Genomic DNA, 27,485 nt, shown 5'->3' on the forward strand with positions numbered 1-27,485 from the left:
AAGCTTTGTTATGAGATATAATGACGCGTCAGTTGCCTTATCTTCTGCCTTTAAGTGAAGACAAGAACAATATAATATTTAGGATTTGAATGGCAGTTGGTTTATGGAAGGGCTGTGAAAACAAAAGGTGCACTGAACGTGAAAAAATCAAAACGAGAATAATCGTACTTCATATTATTTATTTGATCACCGGATATATTGTTATACAGCTTGCCAGACAACTTTCACGTAGTTTGTCACACGTGAGGGATATCACTTGGCCACTAGATGGCGCAGGATAAAAGGTTAAAATTTTGTTGTCAGTGAAACGGAGAGTTAGTCTGACGTGGGTGACAGAAATAAAGTTTCTATCGTCGGGTGTGTTTTACTATAGTGCTGATCAGATGGAGAATATTCGGCAACTTTTAAGGGATGTGGAGCATGAGAAAGGCTATCATTACTATCACCCTGTAAGTTGAATTAATAATATTACGTAGTTCATTAAGTGATATAGGAATAATGAAGTAACTTGGGTTTCACATCGACGAACCTGACCATTTTTTTTAAATACAAGTTATCATTTAATTTTTTTTTTTTTTTAGCGTATGTCCATAAGTATTTCGATTTTAAGATATTTGTTGCGTATGTTATTTCTTGTGAAAAATTTTACTATTTAAACCTTGTAGATTAAATTTGAGATTGAGTAAATATTAATGCGTAATTAAAACATTGTAAATAAATATCTAGATTTACATCTCATTTATTTCTGTTTAGTGAAGAACAATCAAAGGTCTTTTATATACGCATGGGGTGAAACATAAAACTGTCTAAACTTAGCGAGATTTAAAGCAACAGCTTTAATTGAAATAGAATTTTCTTTTAATTTAAATCTAGATATAATTTCATTTTGTATATTCGTTTTGATTTTATACATACCAAAGGTGGTGGGTGTCTTCTAGCTCTCTGTTTTCAGAGTGGTCTTAGAAGGAAATCTTTCAAATCAGGACACGTTTTTTTTTTTTCTTTTTTATTTACTCAATCTCAAATAAGCAGATAATGGAACAAACTTTTAGGATTTTTTAAAGTGATAGTCTACTTTCCGAACGCAGTGAATTTGTAGTCTTTATTTATTTTTTATTTTTATTATTTTTTTTTTCGCGCTGCTAAAAGTACAACCTATTGAAGTATCCATACAACCGCAAAAATTGGAATCTTTTGTTGATATTAACATTCTGCTTAAATCTAAAATTTAATATTTGAAGTAGAAAAGCTTATTGAAATATATCAGTCTGCCCTCGAAGTGCAACCAAGCAGCGAGGATTGTCTAAAAATGGCGGTTATTATTTTTCTTTTTATTTATTCCTTAACTGCATAAGAGTTAAGTCAAGGTCAAGCAACCATTCCTTTTCGTGGGATTTTTGCTCAACTTTGTCTTCAGCTAAGTAGGTGTAGCCAACTTCCTTGGCCATCCTTCTTTTCCTGGCCGCGCCTGGACAGTGGATGGCCGTTACCGATATCTTAACGGTGTGCAGTTTCCCAGGAACATTCACTTCGACTTCCGCATTCGAAATTCTTAAGATCGACCCTGCTTAGTTTCCTCACTTTTTTTTCTCTTACGGATATTCAACATTCAGTTCCTTCTTTCCTACTCTTTTCGTCAGCCTTACTTCTGTGCGCTTACCTAGTGGCATCGCTTCTGTATTACTCATATTTACATTCCCAATTTGGCCTCGTATGAAATTCTTGACGGAAACGCATATCGTAAAGAGGCGTTAGAAAAACCAAACCGGTTTATCAAGATGTTCGTGAGGGGTGTTGCTACCTCAAATATCAACTGTCTTTTAAACTTGACGGAATTAAATCGCCGAATTATACTTAAAAGAACAAACAGTAAGTTTCCTATTCACGCTTCTACACGTGCGTGTGATATAGACTACCTAGAATAAACAGTGGATAGTATGTTACTATATACAGCATGATTCACCTTTCTCGTCTGTCACAGCTGAGATAATACAAAAGGAATCTTGTTAATCGAACTGTATATGTAAAGTTTCATCGTATGTGGGCATCGGTTTTAATCAATAGGTGGCGGTACTGTACAGAAAAGCTAATACATTCAAGTAGCTGAGAAAACGAAATATTCTTTCTGGTATGCGAGAGAGTCGAGTGTTTTGCTAGTGCAAAGTTAAACATATGAACGAAGAACAAAGTGCTTAAATGTCTGAGAATGGCGTGTGGAAATATCACAACTCCATGCAAACTGTCTATATTTTAAGCTGAGAATATAAAATTGTAGTCGACTTGAAATTCTTAATTTTATCCGTTAATTTTTTCCCCTTTCGATATAAAAGGTCCATGCCTTCTTGCAATTTGACTTTCGCCCATGCCAGCCCAGCTTAAATTCATTTCAGTGTAATTTCTAAATGAATTTAAGCTGGGCTGGCATGGAAACGGAAAGAAAGCCATTTCTTTTAACAGAACATGCAACTCTTTACTGTAATTAGGTCAGCTTTGAAACCTTGACCATCCAAATATCTTGAGCATTAGCCCGTCGTCACTCCTCCCCTAATGTTAATCTGAGAGTAATGGTGCAACTTTGACTTCAGTGCTTTGTCCCTGACCGCTGACAATACTACTAACATTAAACCCGATCTATGTTAAGTACTTCAGCTTTTTTTTTTTTTTTTCCCAAGCTTGGGTAAGTATAACACCAATTAGTGTCATGGATACGTTTAAAGTAGTTCATGCACTTTGTTGAAGTAATCTCCAATAGAATTTCTGCCGCCTACATTCGACAATACGGTTTTCCAACCCGCAACCCGTTTTGATCATAAATGAGTCGAACAGTTTCTGCTTAAGACTTTAAATTCTCATCGCACAATACTTGCATTTTAAGGGAAACCTGTATCAAAAAACAACGGGGTAACTGAAAATTAAATGCCCAGGAATGCTACTGTCTGACGTTGAAATAAATCATTCCTGCTTATTCTATAAGACCTTCCTCACTCGTATGGTATCGTAAACTATTAGTGTCAACCTGATTTGTGCCATATTTTAGCGAGGATGTATCATTCTCTACTGCGCGCTTTTGCAAGAGTTAAATGCGACTCTGCTTTATACAACAGGACTGCATCTATCCAACTCTATAGTAGATTTGTCTTTAATCTGCGATCCATTAATATAAGCTACGCATCAAAACTCATTTCTTTTCAATCCAACTAAGATTTGTACCCCACACATCTTCATCAGGGACTGTAGCTAATTCGAAATAATATAGCCAAAATGTATAATACGTTATACAGTATCCGCTACTCTTGTTTTAACGGGCGTGGTTCTGTATTTCTGAACTGTCAGCAGACCGGTATCACACACTAGGCAGATACGAGGATGTTTAGGAAATAACAAAGTATTACGAAAGCAAAAGGTCGTCAGCGATGAAAAGCAGTTTTTAATAATAGAGCCACAGGTGCAATTACTGACGGTGGGGTTGTCGCTGCGTTTATGGTGCTGAATTAAACTTTAAATGTCAGCTTTAACAATTCAGCTTTTAGCCAAGTAACGGCCAATCTCCAGCTTACTGAACATATTTTTGCATAGTACTTGCCTTAGTTACCGCTCTGACTTGATCGGTCATGATGCCTAACTTTGAAGTGTAGAACAAGCATTCATTGCCATATCCTCTATGTACTGTCGCCCTCTGCTAGCCACTTAAGGTATTTAACTATACCAAAAGCATACGTAGTTTACTGCACCGGGACAACAATTGTTATTATTCAAATAAGTTCTATTACAATAGGAGCCACAATGGTGTGGATTCCGTTGTGATCAGCTCAACTGTATTTCGTGATTATTTTGATAGAAAACGTATTCGGATCTATATTGAGATTCATGGGAAATTTTCGGAATTGTGTGGTGATCTTTTTTTTTTTTTTTTTTTTTTTTGCAAAATGCAATTCTATTGGTGTTCTTCCTCCCCCCCCCCGAAAAAGCCACCATCAGCTGAAATGTCTCATACGCAACGTTAACTTCACTAGCATCAGACACTAGAAATAGCATCCAAGCCTCTTACATTTAGTTCTATCTTACCGATAGACCTCTATAGACTTCAATGCGGGAAAACTCTTGCTTTTAATATTTAGTTTTATTGCCCATGTGCGAATCCAGGTAACTTCTAGCGTGACTTGACATCTCACCGCTGCTTATTTTACTGAAGTGTTTAAACTTTCCATTTATCTCAAAAATGGTAGAGAACTTAAAGCGGTTTGTAAATAGCAATCGGATTTACACAAGTTGAAGATTTAGTTGAATGTTTCGGCGGCGATAAGTTTATCGAATTCGCTTCAAACTTTCCCCTTTTAAAATCATTTAGGCATGAATGACTTAATCCAATCGAAATGCTTCTTTGCTACTATGCATTTCAAACGTTTCTGTTGAAACGTTAAGCAGTGTTCTGACTTTCATAATCTTAAGAATCGGCGCGCTTCAATAAGACTATTTTCCTTCTGAAAAACAAACTGGCCGATGAGCATAGTTAATCACCCAATGGTTTTGGTCTTCTATCGTAATTCTAACGACATCAAAGATCTAACTTTAGATAGACGAGATCAAATTCTGTTGAATATGCGAGTTTCGAAAGAACTGTCTAGTGTCAGGTCGTAGTACTATTCTTTAATTCCTTTCGCTGGACAAACCGGTCTACTTTGCCGATCTTCTATTCGTTGATAGATTCAGAATTGTGCCCGAACTGCAATGGAATCCTTTATGCTTGCGACTTGACATTATCAGTATTAACATCAACTTGTTTTTGTACTCCCATTTAATAATTTTATTTTTTTGCATTTGCTGTTGCAGATATTTCATAGTATCCAGTAGTGGAATTAAAATGCCGTCGCATTCTCGCAAAATGCGTGAATGCATCTAATTTGGTGCATCCTTAAGTCATTCCAGGACTAAACGGATTTTTATTTAATCTCGGGTCCTTTATTTGTCTAGTCTCAGAGGAAGAACTAACTGTTCTGGCTTGAAATAATAAAACCTTGGAAGATTTGATGGATACAAAATATTTCGTTAATTTTGGATTTAATTGGACAATTATGCCTGCTGTACACCAAGTGAAACCGCCTAATTCAAGGTTTCCCAAACTTTTCCCCCGTGGCCCAGTTATTTTAATACTTCATCTTCGTGACCCACTAACATTTTTATGGCCAATAGATAAAATAAAACAGATTTGAATGTTCATAGTTTTCATTTATTATTATTGTAATAATAAAAAAGCATTTACTCTTACAAAAATATAAAGAAATCAAACTAAAGCCAAGTAAGTCTATTAATTAAATTATTTATCCATTAGTCCCGATTAAACGCTATTTACTTGTATTTTATTTAGTTTCGTGGAAAAAAAAAGAAAACCCAAGAGTCTTTTTAGGCGACCCAGCATTTAGCTGTCGTGACCCACCATTTGGGAAACGCTGACCTAGTTAATTAGATTCTTCTAAAAGTACTACTCAAATTTTATTTTTTCACGAGTTCTTGCGAATAGCCATTTTTGAACAGTTTATAATAATTTCTTGCGTAAAGAGGCATAAGAGCCTTCTAAGCCTAATGTTTGGTCACTTGCACGCTGTAATCAAACCAGTCCAAGGATTCTTGCTTGATCGAAGGAAGGCTTTCGTGTTAGCAAGTCGTTTGCATAGCGCTCTAAGTTGGCTGCTTGTTCGACACCCGCAGTAGTCATGAATGTTGATTGTCTTTAGGTGGTTGATTGTCTTCTTCAACCTTCTGGTTCTGTCCACTGCTGGCCGAAGGTTTTCCCAATGATTTTCCAGATCACTCTGTTTTCTGTCTCTCCCATTCATCTCACTCCTGCAATTTGTTCCAGTTCATCTCTCCACCTTTTTCTCGGTCGTCCTCCATCCATTCGTCTCCACTCTGTTGTTTTTCTAGTCCATCTCCCGTCACTGCATCTGGCAATATTGCCAGCCCATCTCCACTTAGCCTGTTTAATGTATTTTACAATATCCATGACACCTGTTTGAGATCTTATCCAGATATTTGTCTTCCTATCTCTTAATGTTATTTTTAGCATACTTCTTTCCATGTGATGTTGTGTTGTTCTCAACTTTGTTTAGGGCTTCTGTTAAAGCCCATGTTTCTCCTCTATATGTTAGTAAAGGAAGTATGCACTGGTCGAAAGCTTTGGTGTCACATCCCTATGAGTCTAAAAAGGAAGGTCACTTCTGAATGTCTCATTTTTCCATAAGCCATCCATCTAAGGTGAATTCTTCGTTCAATCTCTTTTCTTTGGCACTCCTCAAAGGATAACAAATGGCCCAAATATACATATGAAGTAACGCGTTCTATTTCATGGTTTTCAACTTTGATAGTTCTATGGTTTATATATTTATTCATTTTTTTTTCTCTATTTATTTTTAATCCAATTTTTCTGAAGGCTTCATTTAGCTGATTTAGCCTTTCTTCAAGATTATCTGCTATCAGGACAATATTCACCTGCAAATTTCAGATGATGCAGCCTTTCTCCATTTATGTTTATTCCTTTTGTTTCCCAATCAAGGCTTCTAAAGACTTCCTCTAGTGCAGCTGTAAATAATTTGGGAGATATGGTGTCGCCTTACCGGATGCCTTTTTGTATTGGGAACTTTTCACTGTTTTTTATATAATTTAATTACAGAAGTTGCATTATTGTAAATGTGTTTCAATATATTGTTGATTGTCTTAAGACTCTTTAAATTGTCTTTAGGTTTCATCGCTGTGTGTGAGACCTACTGGAATAAAGATGGTTTGAAAAGGTTCCCATAACTTGGTTTCCGGATTATCCCGGCCACGATGTCAACTTACTATAGGTCCCCAATCCTTATTAAAGACTCTTATCCTGGCTTGACGAAATTGACATTACAACTTGTTTCAATGGGATCATTTTAATGTGGGAAAAGTAGGCAAGAAAATTCTCTGGTATATCTTGCTAAACACGGCTCAGAGTTTCAATTCTGATAAGTGTCGTTATACAATGCTATTCCCAAATGCACCTTTCATGATTGTCTGTGCTTATTTCCTTTTTTGTTTTTAATTCTTAATCTGGATAATCAAATCAGCCTTATTATTTAACGTTCACTGAAAAAAAAAAAAAACTTTATCCATTTCCATTTTAGTCAGCGAATTTCATTTCCAAGAAGCTCGTTCCTGCTAGCGAATGAATTTCACACGTTAATACATTAGTTCATACTGACTAAACATTTTGCAAATATTTAATCAGCTCAACTTTGTACTAATTCAGCTGCCAATATTTTGGAGAGATGGTTTTATATTTCGGAAACCCAGGTTTTTCATTCCGCAAACGAAAGCAAGCTTAATTATTAGGAGAACACGCCATCCAATTAATCTATACAATCCACTAACCCTAGTTGCTTCGGCTGTAATTCCAAGCTGCTAAATTTACTATTCCACATAAAATGTCAGCCAGTATTCATTTTCGTCCATTAATTTCAACTGAAAAGTGATCCTTTCCAGGAGCATCCCAACGTCGTACTAGAACAATGATGAAACTCCTATCTTTTTTTTTTTTTTTTTTGAAACTTTTTTGCCATAAATTTCATTAAAGAGCACGCCATCTCCCATTCTTGGGACGGAATGGCACCGTCTGTCACAAGAATGGGAGATGGCAATGCAAACCATGCTTATCATTCCTGTTCTTCACTTAAAAATACAATTAGCAATGAAGCTTAACTTATTGGCGAAATGCCTCAATGCCGAAGACCCCAATAAAAAGAAAGGTTAAACCATAAAAAAGCTAAAGGATACAATATCTCAAGGATCCAGTTGTTGCAATAAGCCGAAATTGTAATTACTCCCCTGTTTATATTCACAATTTGTTTTGCTTGATTTATTCAAACAACATAATCTAAATGTATGCCATATTTTTGTTAAAATATGCGCATTGTGGCATTTTTGGATAAAATTTGGCCATTTTTTGGCGAAACACACGGCCAAAATAATATTGTACATTTTTTTCCTTTCGAATTTTATTAATCTTTCGCCGATCAGAACTTATAAAATTTTTATTTTGTATACGACAGCTAGAAATAACTGTTCGCTATCTATCGTATCAATAATGGACTTTTGTCTTGAACGTATACTCATTTAAGTATTTATATTTTTAGCGGGTGCCAATTAACATACCAATTCCTGGCGGGTTGAAGAGTGGACAAAAGATCTATATTCATGGTACAGTGACAGAAGATCCAGACAGGTAAGTTTTTTTAAATTCCTACAACTTTTCTCTGGGAGAAAACTCCCATTTTTCGGAATAATTTTTCAGTAAATCATCTCACATTATCTTTTTTTTTACTCTTAGTTTTAATAAGTGTTTAAAACTTAGCATGCTCAGTTCCTGTCTGGCTTTACTATTTCAGTGAATCTCAGCTCTGACTTTACTCGCTTAATTTAGCAAAGAATTTCTTCACACAGATGCACTCTCAAGGCATAGGACATTACAGTGCTTAGATATGCGAGCATGAAAGTTTTGATTTATCCAGCTGTTCCATCTTAATGAGGTGTGAAGAATGAGGAGAGACAAGCGTGTGCAGTCTCAGACCTTATTCTGGACTAACTTAAGCAGAAGCCTTCAGACCTATTGAAATATCTTTCGATTCTAATTACGTATTCTCCAATTTTTTTTAACCACCGTCAGTTTGCTTACATTCTTTCACTATATTTTCCGATCACTGGTCAGTGTTTTATAACAGATCAAAGCTGATTAAATCCATGTATTTTAGGACGTTAATTTTAAAAATGGAACTTTCCAACATGTAAAGATTATCACACGTAAACTAAAACATAAGCTTAACTATGGCTCAATGATAAGTTTTGAAATTGTAAACTAGGAAAACATTTGAAGTCATAAATTCAACCAAAATTAGTGCTAGCATACTTTATCCATTATGTAAGATAACTGATAAGGGCATATACATTTTAACTGCGAATAGTTACGTTTCTCGGAAGGGAAATTATCATTCGTATTTAACTTTCCCTGGTATCATTGCTCCATTACAATGTCCAAGTGGAGCAGTTTACCCAAGTCCGCGGGAGAAATGAAGTGAATTTTGACAATCCAATCCACCTCATCTTGATACTTTCAGTTAAAATAAATCCATAATTTTTGCTCCGTTGCTCCCAAACCAATTTTTTAAACTTCCAGTTCGGAAATTGGACTGGAAGTCTTATAATTTAATTATTGGAATTAAGCTCATACTTGTCCAATGCTTCAAAATTTTCCATGACTCAGTTTAATAGGCAGTGATGGTGGTAGTGTATATCCTTCCTGGTCAAGGAAGGGCTTATTGTGTTTCCCCCTTCCATCCAAGTTTCTTGGCATTTCGAATGTCCCAGATGGATAAATAATCCATGATAGGCATTTATACTTTTTTTTTTTTAAATTTTAGTCGTGCTGAATCTGCGAGAAATATCTCATTTTTCTGGTTTACTATCATACAATAATCGTAAAAGTATTGTATAATTTCGGAAAATATTCTACAGTGTCGATTCATGAACTTCGAAAGGCACGTACAACACATTCTATTCTTTGTCTCCAAATAAAAATTGCGATTTTTTTCTTAACTTTTTATCCGTAAGCTGAATTCCATTAACAACGAGATCCGACGAGTTTAGACTTGTTAAATTTGAATTTAACATGATTTTAATTTCTTCATGCAGTTGGAAAATTTTAAATACTTTTATTCGACTTTCTGTCGATACCAGATCACGATTGATTGTCCGTCAGTACTGCAATATCTTGTTAGAGCAGATGCCGAAAAGATCTCAAGTGAGGAGCTCTTACTGCAAAATCCAAGTCGGATATGATAATTCTTTTCTTAGAAAGTCCCGAATGTATTAGATAACAATATTGTAACGTTGTTTCATTCCAAATACAGAATAGTACCAATTCACTGGAATGTAGCGGTAACAAGTGAACCGATTTCTCGTGGTCTCCTATTTCCTTCAGTGGTGATATTATTTTACACTGGTCAACGAACCACACCATAACAAAAGCAATCTGCACATGCTTGTTTTATGACCTTTACCCTCTGAAGCGTAACAGGATTCAGAAATGTGGGAAATTAAAAAAAAAAAATTGAATGCTTTCAGCTCTATAATTTATCCTCGTTTTAACCATTGCTGAATTCAATAATAGAACCTGTTATCCTTGCTTTTCGTGTGCATGCATTTATACTGAATTGCATTAAGGAGATAAATGCGACTATGATGCTGCTATTTAATTTAAATTTAGTAACTTGTGGAAACAACCCATGCTTAAAAAGAAAGCTCCGTAGCTGTTTATACTGAAGTTAAGCAACTTTCATTCCTTTTTGATATAAACGTTAATTTCTGGCAAACTCGTGGGTGTTGCTAACAAGTTACGTGTACAAGAATGCAGTATCACGTGACGTCCTTGACTCAACGTGTATAATAGACAATGTTAACTGGTCTTCCTCGGCTATATAACCAAGCTATCTTTTGTTTGCAAGTAGGCTCAGCAAAACACGTATACGAACAACAGCGTTGTCTGCTGTCCGTGCTGACTTTCCAATGCTACATCCCACGCACGTGTTCTCCTCGCTTCCCGTGCGTCCAGTTAACTAGCTGTGAGTCAAGGCTAAATTTGGTTGTTAGCCACACATGCCACATCAGCATTTCAAAACTGCCAGACGCTCTCCTAGTATTAGTTGCCTGCCATCTGGGGAAACGTGGCTTCACTGTGTAGGGTAACGACCGGTTTGAGCTTTTCAATGCTTGTAGTGTTCCAGTAGTACAAGTTTACGTAACTTCAAGTATAGCTCATTGTACTAATTGCATCAAATGCAATATTTGCACATTTTCAACCTTAAGTGGTTAATATTTTAGTTCAGCCATTGAAAACGTCATTTTTTTTTATCAGAATTTATAATTTGAATAGTAAACCTGTTTTCTGAATTAAAATGAAACAATGTTACGGTTAAAAACAAATGCCCCTATTATCTCATTCGCCTTTCCCAGAACTAATGTAATTCGCCAGAACATTCATTTCATAGATGGAGGTACTAACGAGTCCTATTCCTGAAGAGGTAGGATTGGCTACAGTACCAGTAATGTTTTGACTTAAATATCTCGTAATGCAATATAAATCTTTCTTCTGGACAAAAAAAAAATCTGTTAATATCGATAAGTAACGTTCACCTTGTGAAAAGCGGTCGGATTTGGTTTGTCCAACAGTTGAAAACAAATGTTAGATCATCCGGCTCTTGGACTGTGAAGTTTTAACAACACACTTCTTGCAGCCGAGAGAAGACTCGGCTTAAGTGCTATGGTCTTAACAGTATCTCCGCAGGTGGATGCTGGATCGTCACTAGTTCTTACAAGTCGTCGTACTAGTTACCAGTTACTTGTCCATTGTCTTATGAAGAGGCTCAGTAAATGTGGCAAAAGATATCTTGCTGAGGTCGCGGTCGAAAATATTGCAGCGTTGGTTGCGTGTATCTGAGAGATACATTCATTACCAGTATGTGCTAAAATGCGATAAAACTTAAACACTGAATATAATAATTGGGTTGCAGTAACATGATGGTTTATTTATTTTCAGTTACAATCTCTAGAAATTATTGAACAAAGAAAAACAACTTAAACCAATACTGTACTGATATCGGAATTCGCGGTATCTCTCTCTCAGATACAATTTACTATCAAATATCATTTTCACTTTCGCATTCGACTCTATCATCCTCATCGTCGAACTCCAGTAACAAAATCGCTGTATCTCTTCAACATCTGATGGATTATCCAATCGATATTTTTCCAGCCATTTTCAACGGTAAATGAAAAAAAAAAAAAAAAACTAAACCAGTACTATACTGACATCAGAGGTCGCGGTTATCTCTCAGATATAATTTACTATGAAATATCGCACACCTTTTTTTAAATAACGTGTTTAACCAAAACAGACCGCATAAACATTTTGGAATATCACTCGTAATATATGCATGCGCAGCTAGCCATGACCTCCAAGCTCTACACTGGATATGTGTAAGAATATTTATATTAAATTAAACAATTTGTTTGTATCTGTCAGATCAGCCGCGACCTCCGCAGGGTTAAGATCAACTTAGATTACGAGAGGATCATGATTTGTGTCAAAATGTATTTTGTCAAAAATACAGCAATGACCATATAGCAATAACTCGTTCCATGCAAGAATGCTAGTTGAGAACGGAGCATGACTTGCGTTTTCATTCATTCCATTTCTGCTTAGATTTGAAGAGCAGAAGCAATAATCAAACCAGAAGAGGCATAGAAATCCCCTCAGTTATTCCAGTTGGCAGTTGTGTCAAGATATGACGTTCAGACTGGCTGGGAGAAGAAAGATCTGTAGAATAACATGAGTAAAGTTATGATCACTGGTACTAATTCCCACTTGGTCGTTTCTCTGAAAGTTGATCACTTTTGATTTAATCAAGCTGTGCGTTTTATCCTTCTTGCAGATGAATGTCTACAAGTCAACTTTCTTCCCTTTTTTGATTATCAGATCAAGCCAGATGAGAATTATGGCCCGAAACTAACGCTGGGTCCATTGTATCTGGGTCTGTAAAATGGCATGTTCTCTTAACTAAAGTTTAGTTGCATGATTTTGCAATGAAAAATCAGTTCCCATGAAGGGAAAAATTTGCACCTCTATGAGATTAGTTAGCTCTAGAAAAACATTAAGTTCTTCGCATTATAGATTGGATTCGCATCACTCATTACAAAGGCATTTTCGATACCAACTGAGCTCCAGCGGCCAGCCTATGTAACTGCTTTCTGTTGTACCCTCGAATAGTGCCGACTTGCAGTGTAGCAAGGCCATAAGAGTGAGTGTGTCCGTGTCCTACTTGGGAAACGAGACATGACAATAGCCACTTCCTGCCTCTGATAAGTAGAGCAGTGGTGTTCTTACTTGGCAACGAGTCGTCTACTTTTCCTCCAATAGAGAAGATAATCTGTCATTTTAGTCCCTGGTTCTAATTTTTGCCATCTACACTCACCACATCTGGATAAGAAACTTTCGCATTTAATTTCCACTCGTTTTCTTTCTTCACATTCTTTTAGATCCATCTTAACTCCAATTATTGAAGTTATCATGGTATTAAAAAGCTATTCCTTTTAGTATGTAGTCAAAATCCTTGCAATACGTGTGTTGCCTGCTTATAAAGGTCTGTACAGTTGTTTGTATTCTAGTAGTGTATAGGCCAAGCCCAGAGGTTTGAGCTCAAGGCTTTGGCACTTATGACTCATCATTCTCATTTTTAAAGTTTTAAGGAACTAGGCTAATAGTTTTTGTTTAGTTGATTCCTCCTACGTGAGCTATTTGATATTTTTTAAAGTAGATTATTTCATCATGAGTTTCGCTGTTAGAATGAACTCGATTTCAGGCAAATATCAAATCTTTCAGCTTTTGAAATAACATCATTCTAAATATGAAGTAGAAAAATAGGTAACAAGTATGCACTTGATCACATGAACCGAAATATCTTGCGTTGAAGTGATGAGCAAACGCATCTTGCATATGTAATATCATGCTAGACAGCAAATTACTTTTTGAAAAAGATTTCGGTTAATTGAACTTATGATCGCGCGGCCTCTTTAGTTCATCATATATCGACGGTGTCCTTTGTTTTGAAAAACCTGGATAGGATTCTGTCTAGGACAAGGTACCTTCATCGGGGGTTTTCAGTCGAAGATGAGTGAACCGATTTCATAGGTAGGTGGACTTTTCTCTCTGGAAAAGTCCAGATTTTTCGTGCTGCAAACCGCCTGGAAGAACACGGCAATTAGCAGATAGTCAGTTTCTAAAAAGCAGATACCTGACTGTGACAAGCTATTGAGCATAACAGGAAAGGGAAGTTAGGATGAAATGGGAAATTTAATTTTTGAAAGGTGTCGTCATAACTTCCGTGTCGGTAAATTTTGCAGGAGACAAAAGTGAGTTTTTTTAGGCTGATTTCAGAGCTAGTAGTTCTTTTGAGCACAGAAACAACAGCTCAGCGAATTCAACTCCCAAAATATGCGCATCACCTGATAGATATTAGGAATATCTTCTTTATCAGGTACTCATTGAGAATGTACTAAACCTCGAAATTAAAGTGGTATACTGGTTGCCTATTTCTTTTCAATAAATTTTTTTAAATGTGACTGAACATGTTACCAATTTTGGGAAATAAGCCTGCTGATGTTCATTTCTGCTGAATACTTCCACTGCCATCAGTTTAAAGTGTACAAAATTTGTTCTGAACTTCGAAAACTAATCAAACTCCAGATCTTTTTTTTTAGCAAACAGATTATACGTGATTGTATTAAATTCGGTTTTTATTCAATTTTCTGTCTATTATCTCGCCGGAATTGATGCAAGTTGCTGGTGGAATCAGTTAAAACACCTTTCTTGTTTTTAAAGGGAGTTTTTAAAAAACCTTGGCTGTTTCAGATGGATGCTTACAAAACGCGAGAAAGCGTTTAATTCACTGCAAAAAGTTTGACTAGCTTATTCTGTCACACTATTTTTTAATTATGTAATGTTGATTGAAATTAATCTAAAGTTTTTTCCCCCTCCATATAAAGTTGGAAATATTTAGTTAAAATATACTAACTTAACTATAGTTATTTTTTAATTGAATTGTACTGAAGTTTACATCTACTGTTGCCTTATCCTCTATTTTTAATACAAATTATTGAAATACAAAATGACAAGTATTTTTATCTTACATTTCAGAATAGTTAATTTTTAAATTCCGTATCTTACTGAATCTAAATTCTTTTTTCTTTTTTTTTTCTTATGAAAGGTTTGCCGTTAACCTCCAGACTGGTTTAGACAGTAGTACAGCTGATGTAGCGTTTCACTTTAATCCAAGGTTTTACGACCCACCCGTTGTGGTGCGGAATAGTAGAATCGCCGACGAATGGGGACTTGAAGAACGTGAAGGAAATTCGCCCTTTCTTCCATCTACGCCATTTTTAATCGTCATTACAGCTACGGATGATAACTATTCAGTAAGTGAATTCATGCATACCAACGATCTCGCATCCTTTACTTATCTGCAGTGAAAGAAATACACGCACAGTAAACTTCTCGGATGATTTCCTGATAAGGTTACATCATATAAATGAGGTGACATTTCTCGACCAACCGAGAAATGACAATTTTCCTCTTGGGCTAAAATACTATACTATTTAGTACTCAAGGATTACATTTTAATTTGCCGTTTTTATTCGTCTGTGTAATAATCCAATGTTATTTCCAATCGCTAATTTGCATTCTTAGACGAAAGTACCGCCATCTAGTGTTTAATTCTAGTTAGAACCGGTACGCTATTCGCTTGGTATACAGTTGTTTTCTGTTGGAGTAGAATGGGAGTGAGAAGGTAGCGAAAAGCTTCTAAGTAAAAACTCCAGATACCTGCTGCATCAATACATACTTAATCATTTCACCGTATGCTGCATTTCTAAATGCTTACGCTTTTTTTTTTCGCGAAAATCTCAGTCGAACAGGTTAAAAGGATTTTAACGTATAACGGTAACACCTTTTGGGTTATCCTGCACATTTTCATCCCTTCTGCCATTTAAATTCTCCGATTCAGATATCTGAACTGTAAAATGAATCTCGGATATTGAACGCCGAATAACTTCAGTAAAAGTGAATTGAAGAATTCATTAGTCGTGCAACATTTTTCTTTGCACGACTAATGTCAAACGAGGCCTTGCGAAGTTTCCTGTCGAGGATACTTAAAACTGAAGCCACGTTCTTTGTATAAAATACAATACGAATTTTCGAGAGCATTTATACTTGCCAATTACATTCTTTGTTTTCAGGTTTTCATTATTTTTAACAGCACGTGCCTTGGCACTTGTCCAAAAGGACAACAGAATTATCTGATTGAAAGATGGACACTCGTGATGCATTAATTTTCACGAGGGTACTTAAACGAGTAACTTCATACTACGGTATTAAGCCACGGTCATTACATTAGCACTGTCTCCTACATTTTGCTGCTCTTATATCATCTAGCCTCGGTATTTTCAGTTTACTATTCCATTACTTCAACTCAACCTTGTCTATCGGGATGCTTCGTGTTTGTGTACAAAATTCAATGTGTAAACTTATTGCAGTCCGCTATAGGTTTCTAATGATTTTCTTTTAAATTTTCCTTTTCAGGTCGAAGTGAATGGCGAGTCCTTCATCACATACGACCACAGAGATGGGGCGCCAATGTCCGAAATTCATAACCTGGCAATTCATGATGATGTGATTATTCATGCAATTCACATTCCGACTTCCGAAGTGGTAAGCAATGATTTGTCTCCTATACTTCATTGTACTGATTTCAATTCCAAATTAGCCCCTGGAAACAGACGTAGTAAAAACTTATTAATCACACTCGCAAAGCATTACGTGTTGTGCTAATTCTCTGAGATGTTAACAAATTAGTTGCATTTATTTAAAAATCCACTTTTTTTTTTTACTATGGAAGGGGCGGAGAATTTAAAAGATCAAATTGGCCATTTTGATCTTTTAAACGAAGTCTAAAGAATTGACTCGACCAACTGTTATTAAATGAGAATGCTATGCCATCATAACGACAATCAAACGTGAAAATTACTAATTTTCACGAGGATTGTCAAAGCACAGTTATTGTACTGTGTCAAAGAAACTTGACACAGCACAATAACTGTAAAAATGATGCCTAATACTAGTTTGTAATTATAAAAATCAGTGGTGTAGCTAGAGCTTTTGCCGCCTGGGGCGGTCCCTGAGTTTGCCGCCCCCTCTCAATACACACCAAAAATACTACAAAAAGTCAACACGACGTATAGGGAAATAAATTAAACACTGTTTATTTTTGAAGTAAAACTTTAATTTCAGCATTCTAAAATGTTTATTTTTCTTGCTTTTCTGTTAGCAGAATCGTCGACGACATTGCCGAAATCTATTTCATAATGTAAATGTAGGTAATTCTTAATCTTTTATTTAGGAAAACTCCTCTCACAACTAGCAACACTTACAGCGAATTTTGAGGAAAATTTCACAATAGTAATACAATATTTGGAAATGAGTTCTCGAGACTGTGTATTTTAGAATTAACTGCGAAAGTTCAAAAAGTTCTAAGTGCCGTCTGGGACGGATCGCCCCCTCCACCCTCCCTAGCTATGCCTCTGGTACAAATTCACCTTTAGTACGAAATCAAATGCCGAATAAAACATTTTTACATGGCTGGATGTAGAATCTAATTAGAATTCTTAAAATTGTAAGAAAACTGCATGTTAGAAAACGCCGGTTCGTAAATTATCAAACTCATTTTATTAAAAAAAAAAAAAAAAAAAAAATTTGCATGCACATTGAGATGAACCTTTTTGTAAGATTTTTGCAGCAAAAATGTATGCACGGTCTGTTAAACTGTATAGTTCATAAAGGTTACTAGATTTCTATTAAAACTACGTGATTTTATGTATTCATTGTTGTAGCGTACGCTTAAATGTATTCTGAAAAGGTTTTAGGTTAAATTTTTTTTAACCTAAAATTTGTTGTATAGCAGAAGGGGGAGGGGGAAAGAACACGCCCAGGAGCAAGAAAATCGATAATTAACTCAGATCAGTAATATAAGATATAGACCTGTCATATTTGCGACCGGAGAATTCGCCGTAAAACATTTTACATTAATTTTTGTAAATAATCAATGGATGATAAAGGGTATTATAAATTCCTTGAAAAGGAAAATCTTTATTAAGGTGAATGTTAGTGATACATAACATAATGAAATCATTTAAAAATGGTGCAAATTAAAAGATGCTGCGTAAATAATTAACTTTGGCAGCGGATCGTCAATTCAACAAATCCATCAGTAATCGCTCATTGGAAGAAATGCTAATGCTGTGAAGCATTTAATTTTTGTGATGAATTCAGCATCTGTTTGATAGCATAACTTCAAACCAATGGCAACAATTTTGCGATAAAGATTTTGTGCCATATGAAATAACCTGTTATAGTTGATCTAAATATGTTAGAAAAAGCGTTGATAGTTGCTTTCTCGGAGTCAACCATTAATGTTTCGGGATCTAATGATGAACTTAAGCCCTTTAAAAAGGCACTGAATAATCTGCTGTAAGTTAATTCTGATTTGCCAGGAAGCAAAGCAAAAAGCCGCCATGGAATCTTTAGTGGGGGTGGGTCTCATGCCAGTCCCAAGCTTGGATAAAGGAAGACGATCGGTCAGATGAGTGTCCATGCTCTGACCGTAAAGGTAAAAAAAAACACACGATTGTTATCTGATGCATATACGATCAACAGCTAAAACATGCCGGCTCGGACGTCGCCCGGATCAACGAGGTCCGCAATACCGAAAGGGGACAAACTAACTGAACTATTATCAGTAGGAACATGGAATGTACAGACACTGGATGATAGGAAAATTAAGATTAATTCGCGAGGAAATGAAGATATATCGGTGTGATATACTGGGACTGGCGGAGTTGCGATGGACATCAGAAGGAAAGATAAATGGATGCAAAGTCATATGGTCATGGCGTGACACCAAGCATGAAGCAGGAGTTGGTTTCCTTAACAAAAACGCTAGAAAGGCACTCTCAGGCTATAAACCAGTCAATGAACGAATCATAGTAACAAGATTTCAAACAAAACCGTTTAATATATCAATCTAGATATATGCATCCACGTCTGACAGAGACAATAGAAACAATATCAAAGCAAGATGTACTAATTATTAAAGGAGATTGGAATGCCAGAGTCTGAATATAATGATGGTTGGGAAAATATCATTTCCGAGAAAGAAATGAAGGAGGTGAAAAAATGTTAGAATTTACTGTGGACTAAGATATGATCTGTAACACAAGATTCCAGCAAAAGGAGTGTAGAAAATGGATGTGGCGATCAAATGATGGGAAAATCAAGAACACGATTGATATGATTTATAAGAAGATGGATAACATCAGTACAGCAGTGTCGAATTTTGATGGACCGGATGTAGACTCGGATCATAGTTTAGTGATTGCAAACATCAAGTTGAAATTAAAAAAAATAAAATATAAACCTCAACATGAGAAACGAAGAGAGCAAGAATAAGCGAAGCAGAAATGGAAAGAAGGTACAGAACAGTGTTAGAGGAGAAACTTAAAAGTGTGGACAAAGGGAAAAAAATCGAATCTAAGAGAGTGAAAGGAGTAATGAAGGCGATAGAAGATGCAGTTTGAAGAAAATGTACCAGAAGATGAGATCAAGAAGAAATGAATATGAATTACACAAGAAACACTGAAGTTGGTACAGGAGAAAATAATGTTGAAGATAAGAAGGGGTACATCAGAACTAATAGAGTAGCAATATAGAAAAAAGTAATGAGGTGAAAAAAGCAGTCAGCAAGATAAGATGAAATGGTTAGAAGTTCAATGCAATGAATGATATGGAACAGTACTATGGAGAGCATAAAACTAGGGAGGTGTACTTTTAAAGTTTTACGGTGAAAATGTTTGCGGCGAATTTTCCTAGAATCATTTGCGACATGGATGGCTGAGTGCATAGCATTTGTTTTCCAACCACCACACAGCCTGTGAGATCAAGTTTACTGCAGTTAGCGCAGATGTTGTGAATGTCATTTAGCTAGTTGGCTTATCACCAGCAATGACTTCCACTTTGTTTCTTGGGACTAGAAATATGGTATCGGACTAACTTCTTGGTGTCGATTATCACAAGCTTATCTCGCGAATAGCGAGAATCGTTTCCATACCCCTGTTTTGATTAATCTTTCTGCAATTGGCTAATTTCGCCAAAGATAAAAGAACTAATGTAATTTTTTTTTTTTTTTTTTTTAGTAAAATAATCAGTGTATAGTTTCAGCACGAGAATTTTTCAGGTTGGTCGAACTAAGCTTATGACATTAGCCTACATACTTATGATTTAACTAATTAGTTCAAATAACCCTTTTACTATTCCAGTTTTTTCCTAATTATGTAATGGATGAACAAAATTCTTCATCTGGGATCATAAAGAATTTTACGAATTATCCTACGAGTAAACAGAAGAGGTATTTTAGAAATGGAAACTCCTTATGACAAAGAATAAAGAAATGCAATTCAGTTAGTAAATGCAGTTGCTTTTTACTACATAAACTATAGGTTCGAATTTTGCATAAGGTACTGAACATTTTGTGAACGCCTGCTCATAATGAACTTGTACACTGTTCAAGCCCTGAGGCTTAATTTAAAAAAAAAATAAAAAGCTACATAGTATGCAAAAAATCCAAGCTTCTGAAATTGGTCGGTCCTCTCTTCTTAGGATCACTCGAGTGTGACGAAATCCGATTATGAAATTCATCTGTTTTGATGTCACGCACAGTGACTTAACTAACTGTTCATAAAATTATCATGTCAATGCTAGTGGTAGTTTTCTGCTCGATATAGCAACTCTTTTCAAAACTAGTTGCATAGGATGGCAATTTTAGCGATGCTTTCCTCATGTTAAACCCACTGGAATTACTACGCTGCCAAATATTGTCTGTTTATAAACACATCTTATTGCATCCCACATCAGATTTTTTCAATGTGCAATACATCCACTAAGCACAAAAAAGCAGCACTTATAACATCCTATAGTGTCCCGCCAGAATTTTTTGCATAAGCCACTCGTATCAAGTGAAGCATTCCCCTTTTCAGCTAGTAAGGGAAAGGTGGGGCACTGAATACAATTGTAGTTGAAACAACTTTCACCTGAAGTTGGCATACAGCTATCACTCCCAGAGAGTTATGAATAAATATTTCTAATGTACTAGATAAAATCTTTTAGTTTGAACTTTCCAAACTGAAATTGTTTTTCTATTTTGTAGCCAAATCCCCTTCAGCTTCGCATTCCTGGAAAGACGAAGGTTGGTGATATGTTTACAGTTAAAGGCAGTGTACCTAGCGGAGCTCAGAGGTATTTTTTCACATTCTGCTTTACTTCTGATATAGTTAAGATTATCTGATTTTTCGTGATAGTGTAAACTATGCACAACATTCTAGCCATGTCTTGTACATTTTTTTCAAATATGGTTAAGAGTTATGGATAGCAGATGAATTTTAACAAGTATTTGACTATTTAAATCAATTCAAGAATAAAATTATAACTTTAATTGTAAGCATGAAGTAGTTTGTCAAATGAGAGTATGATAGCTTGAATACCGTGTTGTGCTTTGCCAATTTTGTCTATCTTAAGGGAATTGAATACATGAATCCCAAAAAAATAATCTGGAAAATAAAAACGTTGGGTCCTCCCAGTACCATTAATCATTCCTATATTGCACTTTTTAAAATCCGGACTCTATATTTATACTTCATGAATCTTAAATTTCGAATGTGTATTAGATCTATCATTGGTCAATTCTTTCCACAGATGACTTAATTTGGCTAAAATAGCAGAAAAGAGAACTGTAAACTGAGTTAGTGTTTGCAATGTTTTGTGCCACTTTGATTTAATGCAATATTAACGTTAATGCTAACTCCTAATCCTTGTATAAGGGTTTCAAATACTTCGGGGGCCCACTAATTCTATTTCTCATTTTATCGTGGAATTGTGACATCTTAAATATCACAAATCCATCTGTTCCGTGATTCATACAACGCATGCAAAATGTGCCTAAGCTAAAATCTGGAATGATTCGCAACCAAAACGGAATATTTTCGGCCATTAATCTATACGATAGTGATTCTCAGACCTATGAATTTACGACCCACACTTAGATTAAGGAAATTTATTAATAAATTGAAGTCGTGTTTTCTTTGACATAACACATTCTCTTAACTTCACATCTTGTTATAACTGATTTCTAAAAGTAACTTGCGCTTTCTATTTGCAGATTTTATGTAAATCTTCAGTGTGGCGAAGAGCAAACTGCTGATATCGTCTTCCATTTCAATCCCCGCTTTGCCGATGGAATAATCATACGCAATGCGCGCAGTGCACAAGAATGGGCTTCAGAAGAACGGGATGGTGGGATGCCAATTCGTCCTGGCGATAGCTTTGTACTGGAGATAGCTGCGACCAAAGAGGGATTCCAAACGTGGGTTAACGGTAGCAAATACGCTTTCTTTGCTCATCGAATGAATATGAGGATAGCCTGTATAATAGAAGTAAAAGGCGATGTGAACGTTGAAGATGTCGTTATTGACTGCCCTCCAGTAAGTAGGCCTCCTTAATTCTTAACCGTGTAACATTCCTACGTTGCAAAGTAATTCTAACTACTCGTAATTTTTACTATAATGCAAATAAGAACAGAAACACCGGTCAAGTTCCACTAATCGCTCTGTAAACTGACACCTCAGCGACAGTACTTCAACTCGCCTATCCTTAACTTTAATGGCTGTGAAACTCTGCGGGTAGTGCAAATGGAAACGTTTAATTTCTTAATCACACTGTTTCCAACATATTTACAAGATAAACTAAATCCTTGACATTGATGTCAGGTGAATCAAAAGCTCCTTGATTGAATCCTAATGGCCTCTAGTAGTAGCCCAGCCACATTCTCCAAGTGTTATCCTATATCGGTATTGTTGAAATGACTTTGGTCAGTGACTTGACTTACAAATGTTTTTCAGTAAGGGGGAACTTACCTAATTTTCAATTTAGCATGTTCACTGCTTGCTGAAATGTTTTTAAATAAAATGAATTATTCTTAATCAAACTTTTTTTCTTTTTGTAAGTGTTTCGAAGTATAAACCTGTACATGATGTACGGTGAAATTTGTTACTACTTAACGAAAAAGTGCTTCTATGCTAAACCTTGCCAGCGAATTAAACTAAAATAGTGAAGCTTAAGACATTGAATTGCCACTGATTTCGACTACTTAAATCGTTCTTGTAAGGAGTGGAACTGTAAATCAATCCTACATCATAAAATCGTAACATCTTGCATTTGAAGAGCAGCTTCAGTTATTCACTTGATCAAATCTAAGTTGCAGCAGGGAGTTGTTTTCAAATAGTCGTCTTAAAAGGACAATTAAAGTAAAAGTTTTACAGAAGCATTCTCTATTCAAAGAACTAAATTATTTATAATTTCAAACTGAAAAGTGAAATCTCTTGGTTTAGAGAACCATTTGATGATGCAATGTTTAATGGATGACTCCATGTTTTTCCCCCTCTACAGAATCGCCTTCCAGTTCAGATGAAGCCAGACACCCCACTTGACTTCACCGAAGCTGTTTTGGAATCATATAATGAGGTATGTTTTTGTTTTTTCATGTTTATGAAATAAATTCATATCAGAACTTCTGGAGAACTAATTAGTTCTATTCTAAGGCCTTAGTTCAAAACGTTTCTCTTTTTGAGAGACATTCCTATATCTGGAATTTGATTCCAAGGATTATTCTCTTTTGAAGGATAGAATATTTAATAAACAATTAGCATAAACTTTTATATTTGTTTTAGTAACTTTACTTTCCTAAATGCCTCCCACTTCAAGCTCTAAATATTGAGATACAATATTGTGGCTCTTGAATATTGTTTTAATAAAATTTACTGCACATTTTCACTGTAGGCGTTTATAACTCAACTTAGGAATTTTTTTTTTCTTAATATTTTCATCTTCTTGATGAAGCAATGACATTCTTCCTGGGAGTGAAATTCAATTGCATCCTTGTTAAATTAGAAATGGAATTATTCCAGGAGGAATGACTAGAAATTAGTATTGCATGAAAAACGATTGCCTCATTTTTTGAAGGTAAATTAAAAATGGTCTCTATAAGTTGGAAAATCCTTAAATTGTCTCCTAAAGATTTGTGATCCCTTACGATATTTATACATGCACATAATGAAATAGCTTTGGATTCATAATTCAAATTTGGTATGGTATAAGGATCTTAGTCCCTATCAATGTTGACCTCGCTACTTTATGAAATAATCTTCTTCTTGGCTTCGCGTTTTATCCAGTTGAAAACGTTACAGGCAAACAAGTGTTTAAAGTCTTCTGCTCATCTCCTCCTGGGTTACTTCCTCTTGATCGGCGTCCCTTTGGTTTATATTTCCAGGGAATATGTGGCCATCTGTCATTTAATTTTTCTACATGGTTTTCCCAGTTCTTTCTATAGTTTATGACGTCTTCTGTTATGTTAATTATGGATAATTTTTTTCAGAGGAGAAGATGGAATAAATTCAGAACTATGCAAATACAGTTATAAACCATTTCAATTAAGATTAATGAAATTCCTAAACAGAATATGGGAAGAAGGAACATCCCAGAAGAATGGAAGAAAACAATTTATGAAATAATACCTGTATATAAAAAACGCAAGTTTTTTCCCCCTCAAAACAGTTCTTTCAAAGAAAGACTGTTGCACAACCATCTCGATTTTTCACCAATAGAAAAAAAAAATCTCTTCTGCTTGAATTAACTACTTGTATATTCCTACTCTTATTGATCTGCTCTTCTCTCCCTTCGTATTGTATACTGAAATTTCGACAATCTTCGTACTTCCAAAATTCATTAATTTGTACATTTGCCTCAGTTCACTCAAAACGGTTTATCAAAAGACTAACGGTAATGTTCTCAAGCTTTAGTGCTGTTCCTTGACGCCCTTGTGATAGGAAGTCAAATGTGGTCTACAGATGAAATGAACAATTTATGAGTGTAAATTCTGAGTGAGAAGAGAGGACTTGAGCTGAAACAACCTTCCTTTCTAATATCTTGTTGTTTGTCTCAAGCAACGAACTTGATAAGATGCCAGTTAAGGAAGGCTATCTGTTAAGGCCATATTTTCAGCCTCTTTTGTAGGAAGTAAACTCTTCCACTTTGTTATGGAATTGGCTAACTCACCTTCAGCTGCAGACTAAGCTATGCAAAACGGCTAACTACTACAAAACTGACCTGATCTTTAATTTTTTTATTTATTTAATATTTCTTGCTAAACATCTTTTCTTTTTTTATTTAGCCAAATCCAATTGTACGTCGTATAACTGAGGGTCTAAAAGATGGTGGTGTTGTGACAATTACCGGAATTATACATGGAAACCCGAATAGGTAAGTTAATCTTTCAGAGAAACTTGCATTATCAATTTTAATGCTATTATGCTTTTCTAAATTATAGATTAGATACTAATGCAGTAGGATATGTGTAGTTGACTCATTTTATTCGCTCTCAAATAACCATTGGGTTGGTGAACTAGATAAATTCATTTCAATATTAAGCATTGAAAATGCAAAAATTTAAAGAGGACTTCAAATTATACAGGACGAATCGTAATGTTACTAGCAGCATCCAATTGAAAAGATTGTCCTCTTTCTCCACTGTGAGTCTAAAGTATTGTTCATAGTTGTATAGTTTTTAATCGATCTCTCTGTAAATGGTTAGGCTTGTCTTTCACTGCACATTTGAGTTTGAAGGTTGTTAACTACTCTGCACTTTCATTTGAATGATGTATGTATGCTGCATATAATTGTCTGCTATAATTCTGTGGTGACAGAATTAAAGCAGATTTGAAGCAAGCCTGCTTCATTGGCTGGGAACTATCGCATCGGTTGCCAAACAACGAGCGTCCCTTCATCTGTCTGGCTTGCTATCCTGACTTCAAACATTAGAATCGGTCTAATAAAGCTCTAAAAGTTCAACAGCTACTTGGTAACCGTTCAGTGACAAGACTTTATACAAAACATCTCAATAGGAATGATCTAACCTGAAAAATTAATTTTAAAGGCTTAAAAATACTCCTCAGCTAGAGTGATCTTTACTAGCGATCCAGAGTGATAAAGGGTTTCACGATAGCACTCTAAACAAATGTCAAGTCAAAATGGAGATTTCCTTAACTGTTCAAAAACTGTTAGGCCTAGATCACACTGATAAATGAATCAATCATAACACTTATCATCCCGTAATGGAGTTTATTTACTTTGGTTTAATTACGCTTCGTCCTTTAAGACTTGAAGTGCAGAGCGTCCTCCAAAAACTTATCTGAAAAGATCACGCCAACATACTCGAGCATCTGATCCTCCAGACATGCCACATCTTGTCTCTACTCAGTGGCAGACAATCTCTGCTTTTAACAAGCAGCCAACAGGACCCTCACTAGCATAACATCAGCAGTAGTCATAGTTAGACATTAAGAGGTCACGCCATATGCAAATAGCAAAATGGTATTTATAATGTCACTCTGAATGACAATTTTTTTACTTCAAGAAACTTAGTTCAGAAAACTAACTTTGGTTAAGAGCAGTAATTTCTAGAAAAATTGCTAAATTTAACTGAACTTTAAAAATTAAATATCTACTCTGTAGATTTTCCTTTTGTTTAGTTAACTGTTTAAATATTTTTCAGGATTAAGATGAATCTTCAGACTGATAATGTTGACGACGCTGATATTGCACTGCACTACAATCCCCGTTTCGATCAAGGAAGAGTAATAATACACAACTCCCGCGAAAATGGCAATTGGGCCGAAGAAATTCTGAGTCCTGAATCTCCTTTTGTTCCTGGAGAACGCTTCGATATACAGATTCAGTCAAAACCTGATGCCTACAAGATCGGAGTCAATGGATTATTAAACTCGGAGTTTGCCCACCGCATGGAACCTGCAAGGGTTGATCATGTGAAAATCGATGGTAGCGTCACTGTAAAGCGTATTCTCGTTGTCTAAGAGAACTTAACGCATGTCAATTCATGTTCAAATAATCCTACCGTTAGATTTTACAAGCTTACAAACTTTATCCCTGCTTAAAGCAAATAATTATGTTCTTATTCAATGTTAGATGCTTTGGAGTATTCTAATAAAATCTTTATTATCATTTGACTAGTACCTCTTGTAACTTTTCAGAATACTTCGTATCTCCTATGGCTTCCCTGCCCTGAAAGTCACAGCAACTACTGATCATATGGACTGATGTGGAATGTTCGACTCCTAACAGAGCATTAGTCTGAGACCTTAAGGGAGACGATCTAAATTACGAAACCTTTCAAAGTTACTTTATAATAAGCCACCTAATCTGATTTGGACTTTGTTCCTATTAATCTTTTTTTAATACTGTTTTCCGAGTAAATTAAGCTTGTGTGTGTGTGTGCGCGCAATTGATCTATTGCCTGCTATTCCAATACCCATCTCCTGCTTGCCCACACTTAGTTCTATTTATTAAATTTATCTCAAACACGCATGTACATTCTACCTGATCACTTGTGGAAGCAATTCGAAAATTCAGTTGTCTTCCTACTCAACAGAAGGATACTAGTTATCTGCGAGGACACTACGCCGAATCTGAATTATCTGTTAAAGCTGATATTATCTTATACCCAAACTTGTAATGTATACATGATTCAGGTATACTACTCTTTAGCATCTACAAGAAAATTGACTAAACGGTAATCTAATTTCTTCCTGAAATCCCACCATTGAACTATTTTCTGGAAAGATCTTAAACCTGAATTTATTAAAATCTTGCCTTTTAACAGGTAATCGTAAATCTTGGGCTTTTCTTG

General features: G+C 35.6%; 1 protein-coding gene across 1 annotated transcript; it reads left to right on the forward strand.

The window, feature by feature from the left end:
- Positions 1-290: 290 nt before the first annotated feature.
- On the forward strand, positions 291-26,800 carry LOC150097599 (32 kDa beta-galactoside-binding lectin-like). Its single transcript, XM_090406861.1, has 9 exons — positions 291-449; positions 8,154-8,242; positions 14,835-15,042; positions 16,205-16,333; positions 20,880-20,968; positions 21,888-22,209; positions 23,174-23,248; positions 24,954-25,042; positions 26,334-26,800. Exons 1-9 carry the CDS (start codon positions 384-386, stop codon positions 26,650-26,652), a joined length of 1,386 nt encoding a protein of 461 aa, XP_090262987.1. The 5' UTR covers positions 291-383; the 3' UTR covers positions 26,653-26,800.
- The last annotated feature ends 685 nt before the right edge of the window (positions 26,801-27,485 follow it).

Source organism: Typopeltis vanoorti, chromosome 17, assembly GCF_054136105.1.
Source record: "Typopeltis vanoorti isolate ZY-2024b chromosome 17, IOZ_Tvanoo_1.0, whole genome shotgun sequence".
Lineage (NCBI taxonomy): Eukaryota > Metazoa > Arthropoda > Arachnida > Uropygi > Thelyphonidae > Typopeltis > Typopeltis vanoorti.